The following is a 14,815-nucleotide window of genomic DNA, read 5'->3' on the forward strand; positions in this document are numbered from 1 at the left end:
TCTCCTACTCTGTCCTGCAGTAGTTTCAGAGATTCAGGTTTAATGTTAAGGTCTTTAATCCATTTTGAGTTGATGTGGGTGCATGGTGATAGGCTGGGGTCCACTTTTAGTTTTCTGCATGTGGCTGCCCAGTTTTCCCAGCACCAGCGGTTGAAGAGGCTGTGTTTCTTCCATTGTATGTCTTTGGCTCCTTTGTCGAATATCAGCTGGCTGTAGGCCTGTGGATTTATATCTGGATCTTCTATTCTGTTCCATTGGTCTTCGGGTCTGTTTTTGTGCCAGTACCATGCTGTCTTTGTGATTATAGCTCTGTAGTAGAGTTTGAAGTCCGGCATGGATAGCCCTCCCATATTGTCTTTATCCCCTAGAATTGTTTTGGCTATTCTAGGTCTTTTGTTGTTCCATATAAATTTTTGGACTGTTTTCTGTATTTCAGTGATGTACGTCATTGGGATTTTAATAGGAATTGCATTGAATTTGTATATTAGTTTTGGAAGTATCACCATCTTTACTATATTAAGTCGGCCTATCCAGGAGCATGGGAGGTCTTTCCATTTCCTAGTGTCTTCTGCAATTTCTTTCTTTAACTTTTTATAGTTCTTATTAAATAGTTCTTTTACATCTTTGGTTAGGTTAATTCCTAAATATTTTATTTTTTGGGAGGTTATTGTGAATGGGGTTGCTCCCTTTATTTCCCTCTCTTCCTGTGCGTTATCAGTGTATAGGAAGGCAACTGATTTTTGTGGGTTTATTTTGTATCCTGCTATTTTGCCGAAGTAACTTATGATTTCTAAAAGTTTGGGGATGGAGTTTTTGGGATCGTGGAGGTATAGTATCATGTCGTCTGCAAAAAGGGATAGTTTCACTTCTTCTTTCCCTATGCGGATCCCTTTAATGTCTTTTTCTTGCCTTATTGCCCTGGCTAAGGGTTCTAGGACTATGTTGAAGAGGAGTGGAGACAGTGGACATCCTTGCCTTGTTCCTGTTTTTAGGAGGATTGGTTGTAGCTTTTCCCCATTAAGTATAATATTGGCTATTGGTCTGTCATAAATGGCTTTTATTGTTTTTAGAAATGTTCCTTCTATTCCTATTTTCTCCAGAGCTTTTAGCATGAATGAATGTTGAATTTTATCAAAGGCCTTTTCTGCATCTGTGGCGATAATCATGTGATTCTTGACCTTGGCTCTGTTGATATGCTGGATTACATTTATTGACTTACGTATGTTAAACCATCCCTGTGTCTCTGGGATGAAGCCTACCTGATCATAGTGTATTATTTTTTTTATGTGTTTCTGGATTCTGTTAGCTAGAATCTTGTTAAGGATCTTTGCATCTGTGTTCATCAAGGAGATTGGCCTGTAATTCTCCTTTTTGGTTGGGTCTTTGCCTGGTTTGGGGATGAGTGTGATATTGGCTTCGTAGAATGAGTTTGGGATAGCTCCCTCCTTCTCTGTTTCTCTGAAGAGCTTGAGGAGTATGGGTATTAGTTCTTCTTTAAAGGTCTTATAGAATTCTGCTGTGAATCCATCTGGTCCTGGGCTTTTTTTTGTTGGAAGACTTTTGATAGCTTCCTGTATCTCATTATAGGATATTGGCTTATTTAATTGGTTAACTTCTTCTTTGCTCAGTTTGGGTAACTTGTATTTCTCTAAAAATGCATCCATTTCCGCCAGATTTTCTTCCTTTAGAGAGTATAGCTTTTGAAAGTAGTCTGTTAGAATTGTTTGGATATCTTGGGTACGTGTTGTGATGTTTCCCGTGGCATCCCTAATCCTATTAATATGGGTTTCCTCTCTTCTTTTTTTAATTAATCTTGCCAACGGGCCATCAATTTTGTTTATTTTTTCAAAGAACCAGCTTTTTGTTTGGTTTATTTTGGTTATGGTTTTCTGATTTTCTAATTGGTTAATCTCTGCTCTCAATTTGGTTATCTGGCTTCGTCTAGTAGCTTTAGGTCCCATTTTTTCTTGCTTTTCTAGCTGTTTTAGTTGCAACATGAGATTATTTACTTGGTCTGTCTCCATTCTCTTGATGTGGGCACTGAGGGCAATAAATTTGCCCCTCAGGACTGCTTTTGCTGTGTCCCACAAGTTTCTTTGTGAGGTGTTTTCATTTTCATTGAGTTGTAGGAAATGCTTTATTTCTTCTCTGATCTCTTCTGTTACCCAGGCCTTGTTAAGGAGTGTGCTGTTCAATTTCCATGTATTAGAGAAATTTCTGCGGTATGCTTTGTTATTGAGAGCTAGCTTGATTCCACTGTGGTCAGATAGGATACAGGGGATTATGTCGATCCCTTTGTATTTGCTTAAGTTCCTTGAATGAACTATGATATGGTCTATTTTGGAGAAAGTTCCATGAGCTGCTGAGAAGAATGTGTACTGTGTTGTTTTAGGGTGAAATACTCGGTAGATGTCAGTTAATTCCGCTTGAAGTATGGCCTCACTTAATTCGGTAGCTTCTTTGCCAATCCTCTGGTTGGTAGACCTGTCCTTTGGTGAGAGTGGCGTGTTAAAGTCTCCTAGTATTATCGTATTGGGATCTATTTTATTCTGTAAGTTTGAGAGCATTTGTTTAACATATCTGGGTGCACCGATATTTGGGGCATATAAGTTGATGATGGTTATATCCTCCTCTTGGATTGTTCCCTTTATTAATATGTAGTGTCCGTCCTTGTCTTTCTGTACTGATTTTAATGAAAAGTTTATTTTGTCAGATATCAGGATAGCTATACCTGCTTTCTTATTGGGGGCATTTGATTGGTAGATCCTTTTCCACCCCTTCACTCTGAGTTTGTTTGTATGTTTGGCTGAGAGGTGGGTCTCCTGAAGGCAACAGATGGATGGGTCTTGTTTTCTGATCCAGTCCTCAGTTCGTTTTCTTTTAATTGGCGAATTCAGCCCATTTATATTAAGAGAAAGTATAGAGAGATGCATTGTTGTCCCTGCCATTCCGTTTTCCTAAGTTTTTCTTCTTTCCTTTCCTCCTGTGCTTGCTCAGTTAGACTTTGAGTAATGCCTGTTTGGGGCAGGTCCCAGTTCCTGGTTGCTTTCTTCAGGTTGTGTCCCCCCTCTTAGAATTCTTTGTAATGCTGGCTTAATGTTTATGTATTCATTTAGTTTTTCTTTGCTATTAAAAGTTTTCAGTTCTCCATCGATTGTGAATGCTAGCTTTGCCGGGTATATCAGTCTGGGTTGGCAGTTATTGGCTCTCAGGGCTCGTATGGTGCTTTCCCAGGCTTTTCTTGCATTCATTGTTTGTGTGGAGAGATCTGCAGTGATTCTAATTTTTTTCCCGTTGTAGTATAGCTCCTTCTTCATTTTTGCTGCATGCAGGATTGTTTCCTTATTATTCAGATCCATCAGTTTTACTATAATGTGCCTAGAAGTGTTTCTTCTGGGATCTTGCTTGTTGGGTGTTCGATAAGCTTTTGTGATGTAGTTAAGATGGTCGTTTTTGAGGTGGGGAAAATTTTCATTGACTATCTTGTTAAATAGGTGTTGCATTCCCTTGCTCTGGAATTCCTCACCTTCGTCCACTCCGATTATGCGAAGGTTAAATTTTTTAGCATTATCTGCTTGCTCTTGAATTTCCCTTTGGTTTAATTTGAGTGATTTTTCCATATCTGTCACTTTTTGGTCCAGTTGGTGTATTCTGTCTTCTTTATCTGACACTCTACCTTCCATTTCATTCACTCTGTTGACCGTGGCTTCTATTGTGGTTTGCATGGTGGAGATGGATCCCTTTATGGATTCAATGTTGGTTCTCAGAGTACTGATCTCACCTCTCAATGAGGTGAGATCAGTATGCATTACCTCTAATTTGGCGTTTATCTCACTTCTTACTGAGGTTTGTGCAGCTTCTATTTTTGCATCCAATTTTTGTTTGATATCCTGTATATCTTTTGATAGTTCATCCTTGTGCTCTTTCAATTTCTGATCCATTTCTCGCTTTATTTCTTGAGTCATTGCCTCCAGCAACCCTTGGATGTAGTTTTTGTCTTCCATTCCTGCTTTGCTCCCACTGGGGCTCTCCCCTGCGTGGCTGCTGGCTTTTGAGGTGAGCTTGCTGTCCTGGGTAGTGGTAAACCTTGTGATTTTTCTCTGTGATTTTCGCTTGGGGGTTCAGGAGACTGCTCTTCAATCTTGTTTTGGTGTGTCTGTCTTTGCTAGGTTGCTGATTCTGTATTGGTAGAGAGAGTCTGTGCCTGATCTGGATTCTGTTGGGAGCCTATTTCCAGCTGCTATTCTGACTTACTTAGGATTCTCAGCTCTCTGCTGTAGCAATTCCCGGGAAGCCTTTGGAAGGGTTGAGCAGCCTAGACTGCTTGTGTTTGCTCCTGCGGGTGCTCTTGGGAAGATCAGATGCTCTGGATGCACTCTCCCAAATACTGGAGTCTGCTATGGGCTCCTGATATGTTTTTGTTTGTTTGTTTTGGGCTGGTTGTGGGCTTGAACTCTAGGTTTGGGTGCTGTCCCTCAGCTCTTCAGCTCAAGGCTGGCACCCTACCATTTGAGCCACAGCCCCACTTCTGACCCTTTTTGCTTTGTTCAGGCGCCGGTCCCCTGGTCTGGTTCCGGCCCCAGCCTGGAGCAGGCTCCTTAGGCCTGTGCTAGGAGGACACAGTTCAAATTTCTTCTACTGTTGGTAGTCTTGACCCAGGGGCGCTGTTCCTGGCTTGGGCATTTAAGCTCCCTTCCAGGGCCGCTCTTGCTCTGGCCTGGCCAGCAGAGTGTGCTCCACCGGCTGGTGGAGCTCTCGAAGAGTTCCCAGTTTTAGTGGGTCCTGTGGTCCGGATGTTGGGGTAGGGAGTCTAGGTCAGGGTCTGGGGATTCCCTCCAGCTCTGGTCTCCCTTGATGGATTCCCTGTCCCCTGATGGGTACTCACCCTGTAGGTCGTCAGTTGTTGTTGCAGTCCGTCAGTTGTTGTTGCAGTCCGAGTTCAGTTGGGGTGGTTGCGGGCTGGGTTGGGCGGCCCCCCCCCGCCAGGTAGTTGTGATCGCGATTGGGCGACAGGTCCCTTTGTCGCGCTGCTGGTGCCGGGCGGCTTTGGCGGGATGGAGCCTCTCCGCTCCGGTGGAGAGTGATGGGTGGGGTGGGATCCTCCTGGAGACTCCCGGCTGGTAGGTTTCTCTGTTCCTGGCGATCCGATGTTCTGCAATCCGGTACCTGGTGACCTGCAAGCAGCCCCCTGTGTCTCTGTGGCTCCGGCAGCCCCCGCCGGGCCGGCTGGCCGGCGGCTTGGCGCACTGCCGCGCGGTCAGTAAAGGTTGGGGGAGGGGTCTTCGCTCTTCTCTGTTCTGAATTTCTTCTTTTCCTCTCTTTCTTTTTTTGTTATTTTCCACCTCTGGTTTTTCTCTGAGTGTTCGTCTTTTTGTTGTTGTCGGTCTCTTGGGGAGATTAAGCGTTGGAACTCGAACTCTCTTTTTGGTTGGAGAGAGCTGTGGCGTTTCCCTACTGCCCCGTCGCCATCTTGGTCCCCCCCCAAAAACTTATCTTTTAAAAAAAGAAACAAAAACTTCATGAGATGATCACTGAGAAAGGGCCAGCACTGTGATCTTCATGAGCTTCCTGGGGCTCAGGTTCACTCTCCTCAACTCATTCCTGTGATAGCTATTCTTATTATTTCCAGATGGGGAAACTGAGGCAGAGAGTGAAAATTGTCCTTTGCCAACTGCCTTGGTCAGTGGAGACACTGAGATTAAAATTCAGGCCCATATTACACAGGTTTATTTCTCTTGTCATTTCCTTCCATTATCTTTCCTTCCTTCTTTCCTTCATCCTGCCATCCCTTCTTCCCACAATTTTATCATCACTCCTTTCTTTTTATCTTCCATCTTTTTTCTTCTCTTCTTCCCTCTTTTTGATCTTATTTCTCTCCCTTCCTCCCCCACCCCCTCAGCGTCTCAGCTGGACATTGAACAAAGGGCCTCACTCATGTTAACTCATACCCTACCACTAGCTACACCCACACCCTCCTAGATTCCAGATTTCTTTCTTCTAGCCATGTTATATCACTCTGCCTTTCAGTGGAGGTGAATCGCAGGGAGGAAGGCAGGGAGGCAAACCCCAGTGTGATCACTGCCAGTCGCACAACTCAGAAAGGACCAGAGTTAAAACCCAGTGCTGTTCTCATGGGTCACAGTGATGGATGTTTTTTTCTACATGTCAAATATTTTTACTTTCAAAATATAGTTTCATTGAACTCTTGATAAAACCTTACATACTAGCATAGCAGATCACCTATTACAGATATTTGTGACTCTGTGTGTGTGTGTGTGTGTGTGTGTGTGCGTGTGTGTACTAGTGTTCATCTACGAAGGTAGAGGTGAGTAGGAAGGAGGAGGTAAAAGATACAGAGGAGCCTGCCTGCAGTATCTACCTCTGCTGTAATTTGGATCTGAAATCTCCTCTCATCTGCCATGTGTTAAAGGCTTGGTCTCCTGAGTGGCCCCACTGGAAGGCTGTGGAGCTTTAAGAGTTGAAGCCAGTGGGAGTCCTCAGATCATGGTGGGGACACATCCTTGAAGGAGGAGGAGGGACCCTGGTCTCTTCCTTTTCTGTCTCAAGCTCCATTCTTGAGATGATCAGGCTTTGGACCCTCACATCCTCCTGACTATGAGGTGCTGACACTCCATATGCCCCAAAGCAACAGGGCCAACTGCCAACTGATCCTGAATGGAAACTATCTTGAACTCTGAAGCCATAAGCCATGACAACTCTTTTTTACTTGATAGGTTGATTTGTCTCAAGCATTTGTTATAGCTCATTTGAAATAAGGTATCATGGGCTTTCCTTCCTGAGCTGCCTTTGTTCTATGATCCTCAGATCTCAGCCTACTGAGTAGCTAGAATTACAGGTCTGAGTCACCTCTGCTCAGCTTGAGATGAGTTTTTAAAGGATTATGCTAGCGCTTGGTTGAACACAGACCATCACAGGACAGACAGAAGTCACCAGAGCATGCAGAAGGAGGAGAAGACAGCCAGTGCCTGTATCCACACACAAAGGGTGGTTTTGCAAAGACAACAGCAAGTAGAGCAAGGAGAAAGAGCTCAGATTATTTGGGTACATGTCAAAGAGGAACACTCGTAGAGGTGGAAGAAACACCAGGGTTTGGTTGGGTGTGTTGTATGCATGTATGGGCATGTTATGATGAAGCCCCTTCTGTACAATTAACGTGTACTGATATGAAATGTTTTAAAACTACACTGAACACAAAAGTTGCCATGTCAGGATTTCAAGTCGATGACATCGACCACACTCACTGTATTGTATAACCATCACACCCATTTCCCATTTCTGAAACAATATCCAAACTGAGTTCTGCACACGTATGTATCAACTTCCCCTCAGGCCTGCTAGCCTCTGCACATTCTGTCTTTGTGAATTTGTTGTGTGAGATGTAACCAGACCTATATTGTCTTTTTGTCTCATTTATTTTACTTACCATGATATTTTCAAGGTTCATCCATGAAGGACGTATTAGAATTAATTTTCTGTTAGGCCTAAGTAATATTCTATTACAAATGCCCATCTATTCACTTGTAGAAAATATATGAGCTATTTGTCTTTTCCCAATTATGAATATAATTTATTTATGAAGATTAGTTCAGATCCCTGCTTTGAACTTGTGGAGTATCTGCCTAAGAGCAGAATTATTGCACCACTGGGTAATTCTATGTTTAGAGTTTCTCAGCATTGCCACTGTTTCCCACAGCAGCCACACTGCTTTCTTTACTTTCCCACCAGGAAAGCCTACAGTTCCAGTTGCTCCACACCCTTGCCAACACTTATCATTTTCTGGTTTTTCTTTTTTGTTTATTTCATTTTACATTTGTCTTGGTAATAGTGATTCTAAGAGATGGGAATGGCTTCTTATTGTCATGAACTGTCCCAGCAAGTAGATTTGTCTAGTCTCTTTCCATGTGTTCATTGACTGCTCTATAGAGAAACATATGCTCCTGTGCTTGTTCTTTTAGAAGTGAATTGTGAGTTTTGTCATTCAGTTGTAGGAATTCTTTATATAGATATTTGGCAAATATTTTCTCCTTTTCAATTCTCTCATCTGCTTTTAAGCTCAACATATGAATTTATTAATGTTTATCACTTTTTTCTGATGTGAAAGAAATAGTTACCAAATCTGATATGATAAAGAATTTACTTGCACTTTGCATTTACTTAAGTTACCTTTTTTCAGAGTTAGGGGCGTTTTTTCATTTTAGAGGTTACATTTAGGATTTTGATTCATTTTCAACTAATTGTTGCATGAAATACAAGACAAGGCTCCAATTCATCCTCTTGCTTGTAGACATTTACTTTTCCCAGATGATTGAGTTGAACTGCATGGAGTTCGTTCCGCATGTTGGGTCTGTGGGGTTATGTTTGATCACATTTGGCGTGATATTGCATTGGGAGTTCTGACCAGCACCGTCAGTCTAGACTGTGGTGCTCTGGGGAGGAGGAAGCTGACCCTGAGTCGCCTGCTCTCAGCCTATTCTCTGGGCTGTCACCCATGCTCATTTCTTCATGGCCCACAGGAGTCACAGGACCCTCCTACTATCATGGACAGGAAGTACAGCGTACCATGAGGACAGAAACCATGAGTCCTACTGAGGACTCAGGGACTCAAAGCTGAGCTCTCCCATGTGTATAGCCCTCTCTGTGCCTCAGTTTCTCCTTTGTATTATAAGCTCCTGTGAACGTTCACCCTGGCCACATAGGCAGTGTGACAAGCTCATGTTGTACACTCAGTCAGTGAGAATCAGAGTTGATTAAATTTTGAGGAACTTCACAGAGTCCCATTAGGATGAATGACTTCTGTGTGTCCTCCAGGAGCAGAGTTGCAGGTGATCCAGCCTGACAGGGTGGTGTCTGTCGCCGCTGGAGAGACGGCCATGCTGCGCTGCACTATGACCTCCCTACGCCCTGTGGGGTCCATCCAGTGGTTCAGGGGGAAAGGACCAAGACAGGAGTCGATCTTCCATTTCAAAGAACCCCACAACCCACGCGTCACACCAGTTTCAGATCCCACACAGAGAGACAACATGGACTTTTCCATCCGCATCAGGAATGTCACCCCAGCAGACGCGGGCACCTACTACTGTGTGAAGTTCCAGAAGACAGCCACTGAGGGGTCCAAGGAGTTTAAGTCTGGACCAGGCACTGAGCTGTCTGTGAGTGGTGAGTACCGTGTGGCTTCTTTTGTCTCCTAGAGTGTGACAGTATGTGCAGAATGACACCCTCAGTTCTGTGAGCAGCAGCCTAGAAGCAGGGGTGGTGCTGGGTGGTGGTGTTCATGCTCTGGCCTTCCGTCTGTGGGCCAGTGAAGCACAGCTCTGCACAGGACCTGCTGCAGTGTTTCACAGCTGGCCAGTAGGGACCTCTCTCTTCTCTGCTCTTCCTTCTGCACAGCCAAGTCCCTTGGATCCAAAGAAGAAAGATGAGACAGGTCAGATTGGCTCGCTGCTTCCAGAGAGCATACTGCTTGGTGGCCCAGGTCTCTTTTCATGCCACAGCCCTGAGGACTTACTGTGTGCCAGGCTCTGTTCTGAAATGCATGGAGAAGCAGGGAGCAGTCAAGCTGTGCCTGGCCACTCTGGTCTGTCCCATGAGGACCACTGTGGCCAGGGAGGTGAGGGGCAGGGCCTGATTTCCTGAGGTCTTCTTCACTGGCAGCACTGAGGAGACTCCTGAGGCTCAGCTTCTCTGCTGAATGCCAGCCCTGGGGGGAGGGGCTGTGAGGTTGAGCCTCTGCCCTGGCTCTGTGTCCTCACCCTGGATTAGGCACTTGCTCCCACAGGTGCTGAAGCTCTTGGCAGAGCCGAGTCATTCACCCAGGCTCAGTTCTCCTGTGGGTCACATGGAGACTCAGGTGAGGGAGTAGTGAGGGTTTCTTGCCTGGTTCAGGATTTTCTTTCTACCTCCTGACCCCATGATTCTCTGCACACGTAGGACCATCCACCACCCATCCTTTTCACAGGTGAGAGCCAAATCCCAGACATGGCCGGGACCAGAACTAGAATCAGAGTCCCAGTCATATTCACAGCCCATGCTAGACAGCATCTCAGAGGAGCAAGTCTCAACACACGGCGAATCAACCAACCAGACAATTGAAAACAAAAACAGCAAGAAAGAGAAAAAAATTCTTGTTTCTAATTCTTGGAGTTCATGTCAATAAATAATGCTTTTAAAAATGATTATTATTTTTATTTTGCAGTTGTGGGTCTGAACTCTGGGCTGGGCGGTGTCCCTCAGCTCTTCAGCTCAAGGCTTGCACTCTACCACTTGAGCCACAGCGCCACTTCCGCCTTTTTTCTTTTTTCTTATGTGGTGCTGAGGAATCAAACCCAGGGCCTCAGGCATGTAAGGCAAGCGCTCTACCACTGAGCCACCTTCCCAGCCCGATAAATATTGTTTTATGTGGTCAGATGTACATGGCTATTGCACCTAAGTGATCCTCTCCTAAAATATCCTTCTTTGGCTTATAGAGTATATAGAGAGTGTACATGTAGGATAGTATAATTTTTCATATCCCAGTATATTTTTTCTTTTTACTATGCATTGTGTTTACTTGTAGATTTCTGGAAGGTAAGGGAGGCACAGAAATGGTGGGGCAAAGGGAGAGCAAATGAAACAGTGATACTCACTAGACACTATGTTGACAATCAACTATACAACTTTTGGGTGGGGATAGGATGGAAAACTGGAAGAGAGGAAGGGACAGGGTGACATTGTCCAAAAAGAAATATGCTCTTCATGTGACTTATATAACTGTAACCCCTCTGGACATCATCTTTATAATAACAATAAATAAATTTAAAAGAAAGAAAAAAAGGGATGGTAGGGGAAAAACAAAGAAGGATGCAACAGTGCTTGATAGGAAATGCAGTCATTGCCTTCTGCATGTAACTGTAACCCCTCTGTACAGTATTTTCACAAAAAAAACTTATTTTTAAAAAAAGGAAAGAAAAAGCTTCATGAGATGGTCACTGAGAAAGGGCCAGCACTGTGATCTTCATGAGCTTCCTGAGGCTAAGGATCACTGTTTTCAACTCATTCCTGTGATAGCTACTCTTATTATTTCCACATGGGGAAACTGAGGCAGAGAGTGGAAATTGTCCTTTGCCAACTACCTTGGTCAGTGGAGACACTGAGATTAAAATTCATGCCCATAGTACACAGGTTTATTTCTCTTGTCATTTCCTTCCATTATCTTTCCTTCCTTCTTTCCTTCATCCTGCCATCCCTTCTTCCCACAATTTTATCATCACTCCTTTCTTTTTATCTTCCATCTTTTTTCTTCTCGTCTTCCCTCTTTTTGATCTTATTTCTCTCCCTTCCTCCCCCACCCCCTCAGCGTCTCAGCTGGACATTGAACAAAGGGCCTCACTCATGTTAACTCATACCCTACCACTAGCTACACCCACACCCTCCTAGATTCCAGATTTCTTTCTTCTAGCCATGTTATATCACTCTGCCTTTCAGTGGAGGTGAATCGCAGGGAGGAAGGCAGGGAGGCAAACCCCAGTGTGATCACTGCCAGTCGCACAACTCAGAAAGGACCAAAGTTAAAACCCAGTGCTGTTCTCATGGGTCACAGTGATGGATGTTTTTTCTACATGTCAAATATTTTGACTTTCAAAATATAGTTTCATTGAACTCTTGATAAAACCTTACATACTAGCATAGCAGATCACCTATTACAGATATTTGTGACTCTGTGTGTGTGTGTGTGTGTGTGTGTGTGCGTGTGTGTACTAGTGTTCATCTACGAAGGTAGAGGTGAGTAGGAAGGAGGAGGTAAAAGATACAGAGGAGCCTGCCTGCAGTATCTACCTCTGCTGTAATTTGGATCTGAAATCTCCTCTCATCTGCCATGTGTTAAAGGCTTGGTCTCCTGAGTGGCCCCACTGGAAGGCTGTGGAGCTTTAAGAGTTGAAGCCAGTGGGAGTCCTCAGATCATGGTGGGGACACATCCTTGAAGGAGGAGGAGGGACCCTGGTCTCTTCCTTTTCTGTCTCAAGCTCCATTCTTGAGATGATCAGGCTTTGGACCCTCACATCCTCCTGACTATGAGGTGCTGACACTCCATATGCCCCAAAGCAACAGGGCCAACTGCCAACTGATCCTGAATGGAAACTATCTTGAACTCTGAAGCCATAAGCCATGACAACTCTTTTTTACTTGATAGGTTGATTTGTCTCAAGCATTTGTTATAGCTCATTCGAAATAAGGTATCATGGGCTTTCCTTCCTGAGCTGCCTTTGTTCTATGATCCTCAGATCTCAGCCTACTGAGTAGCTAGAATTACAGGTCTGAGTCACCTCTGCTCAGCTTGAGATGAGTTTTTAAAGGATTATGCTAGCGCTTGGTTGAACACAGACCATCACAGGACAGACAGAAGTCACCAGAGCATGCAGAAGGAGGAGGAGACAGCCAGTGCCTGTATCCACACGCAAAGGGTGGTTTTGCAAAGACAACAGCAAGTAGAGCAAGGAGAAAGAGCTCAGATTATTTGGGCACATGTTGAAGAGGAACACTCATAGAGGTGGAAGAAACTCCAGGGTTTGGTTGGGTGTGTTGTACGCATGTATGGGCATGTTATGATGAAGCCCCTTTTGTACAATTAACGTGTACTGATATGAAATGTTTTAAAACTACACTGAACACAAAAGTTGCCACGTCAGGATTTCAAGTCGATGACATCGACCACACTCACTGTATTGTATAACCATCACACCCATTTCCCATTTCTGAAACAATATCCAAACTGAGTTCTGCACACATATGTATCAACTTCCCCTCAGGCCTGCTAGCCTCTGCACATTCTGTCTTTGTGAATTTGTCTGTGTGAGATGTAACCAGACCTATATTGTCTTTTTGTCTCATTTATTTTACTTACCATGATATTTTCAAGGTTCATCCATGAAGGACGTATTAGAATTAATTTTCTGTTAGGCCTGAGTAATATTCTATTACAAATGCCCATCTATTCACTTGTAGAAAATATATGAGCTATTTGTCTTTTCCCAATTATGAATATAATTTATTTATGAAGATTAGTTCAGATCCCTGCTTTGAACTTGTGGAGTATCTGCCTAAGAGTAGAATTATTGCACCACTGGGTAATTCTATGTTTAGAGTTTCTCAGCATTGCCACTGTTTCCCACAGCAGCCACACTGCTTTCTTTACTTTCCCACCAGGAAAGCCTACAGTTCCAGTTGCTCCACACCCTTGCCAACACTTATCATTTTCTGGTTTTTGTTTTTTGTTTATTTCATTTTACTTTTGTCTTGGTAATAGTGATTCTAAGAGATGGGAATGGCTTCTTATTGTCATGAACTGTCCCAGCAAGTAGATTTGTCTAGTCTCTTTCCATGTGTTCATTGACTGCTCTATAGAGAAACATATGCTCCTGTGCTTGTTCTTTTAGAAGTGAATTGTGAGTTATTTTGTCATTCAGTTGTAGGAATTCTTTATATAGATATCTGGCAAATATTTTCTCCTTTTCTATTCTCTCATCTGCTTTTAAGCTCAACATATGAATTTATTAATGTTTATCACTTTTTTCTGATGTGAAAGAAATAGTTACCAAATCTGATATGATAAAGAATTTACTTGCACTTTGCATTTACTTAAGCTATCTTTTTTCAGAGTTAGGGGCGTTTTTTCATTTTAGAGGTTACATTTAGGATTTTGATTCATTTTCAACTAATTGTTGCATGAAATACAAGGCAAGGCTCCAATTCATCCTCTTGCTTGTAGACATTTACTATTCCCAGATGATTGAGTTGAACTGCATGGAGTTCCTTCTGCATCTTGGGTCTGTGGAGCTGTGTTTCATCACATTTGGCGTGATATTGCATTGGGAGTTCTGACCAGCACCGTCAGTCTAGACTGTGGTGCTCTGGGGAGGAGGAAGCTGACCCTGAGTCGCCTGCTTTCAGCCTATTCTCTGGGTTGTCACCCATGCTCATTTCTTCATGACCCACAGGAGTCACAGGACCCTCCTACTATCATGGACAGGAAGTACAGCGTACCATGAGGACAGAAACCATGAGTCCTACAGAGGACTCAGGGACTCAAAGCTGAGCTCTCCCATGTGTATAGCCCTCTCTGTGCCTCAGTTTCTCCTTTGTATTATAAGCTCCTGTGAACGTTCACCCTGGCCACATAGGCAGTGTGACAAGCTCATGTTGTACACTCAGTCAGTGAGAATCAGAGTTGATTAAATTTTGAGGAACTTCACAGAATCCCATTAGGATGAATGACTTCTGTGTTTCCTCCAGGAACTGCTGCAGATGAGCTGCAGGTGATCCAGCCTGACAGGGTGGTGTCTGTGGCCGCTGGAGAGACGGCCATGCTGCGCTGCACTATGACCACCCTGCTCCCTGTTGGGCCCATCCAGTGGTTCAGGGGGAAAGGACCAAGACAGGAGTCAATCTTCCATTTCAAAGAAGCCCACAACCCACGCGTCACACCAGTTTCAGATTTAACACAGAGAGACAACATGGACTTTTCCATCCGCATCAGGAATGTCACCCCAGCAGACGCGGGCACCTACTACTGTGTGAAGTTCCGGAAGACAGCCACTGAGGGGGACAAGGAGTTTAAGTCTGGACCAGGCACTGAGCTGTCTGTGAGTGGTGAGTACAGTGCGGCTTCTTTTGTCTCCTAGAGTGTGACAGTATGTGCAGAATGACACCCTCAGTTCTGTGAGTCACAGCCTAAAAGCAGGGGTGGTGCTGGGTGGTGGTGTTCATGCTCTGGCCTTCCGTCTGTGGGCCAGTGAAGCACAGCTCTGCACAGGACCTGCTG

The 14,815-nt window shown here is 44.1% G+C and overlaps 1 protein-coding gene across 1 annotated transcript in view; it reads left to right on the forward strand.

The window, feature by feature from the left end:
• LOC122120260 (signal-regulatory protein beta-1-like) overlaps positions 1–14,815 on the forward strand; it is a 103,888-nt gene that overhangs the window by 6,381 nt on the left and 82,692 nt on the right. Inside the window, exons 2-3 of the mRNA XM_042694434.1 lie at positions 8,830–9,177; positions 14,287–14,643. Coding sequence (XP_042550368.1) covers positions 8,830–9,177; positions 14,287–14,643 — 705 coding nt within the window. The remainder of the gene's footprint in view (positions 1–8,829; positions 9,178–14,286; positions 14,644–14,815) is intronic.

This window comes from Dipodomys spectabilis, unplaced genomic scaffold, assembly GCF_019054845.1.
Source record: "Dipodomys spectabilis isolate Male_0828 unplaced genomic scaffold, ASM1905484v1 ptg000175l, whole genome shotgun sequence".
Taxonomy (NCBI): Eukaryota; Metazoa; Chordata; class Mammalia; order Rodentia; family Heteromyidae; genus Dipodomys; species Dipodomys spectabilis.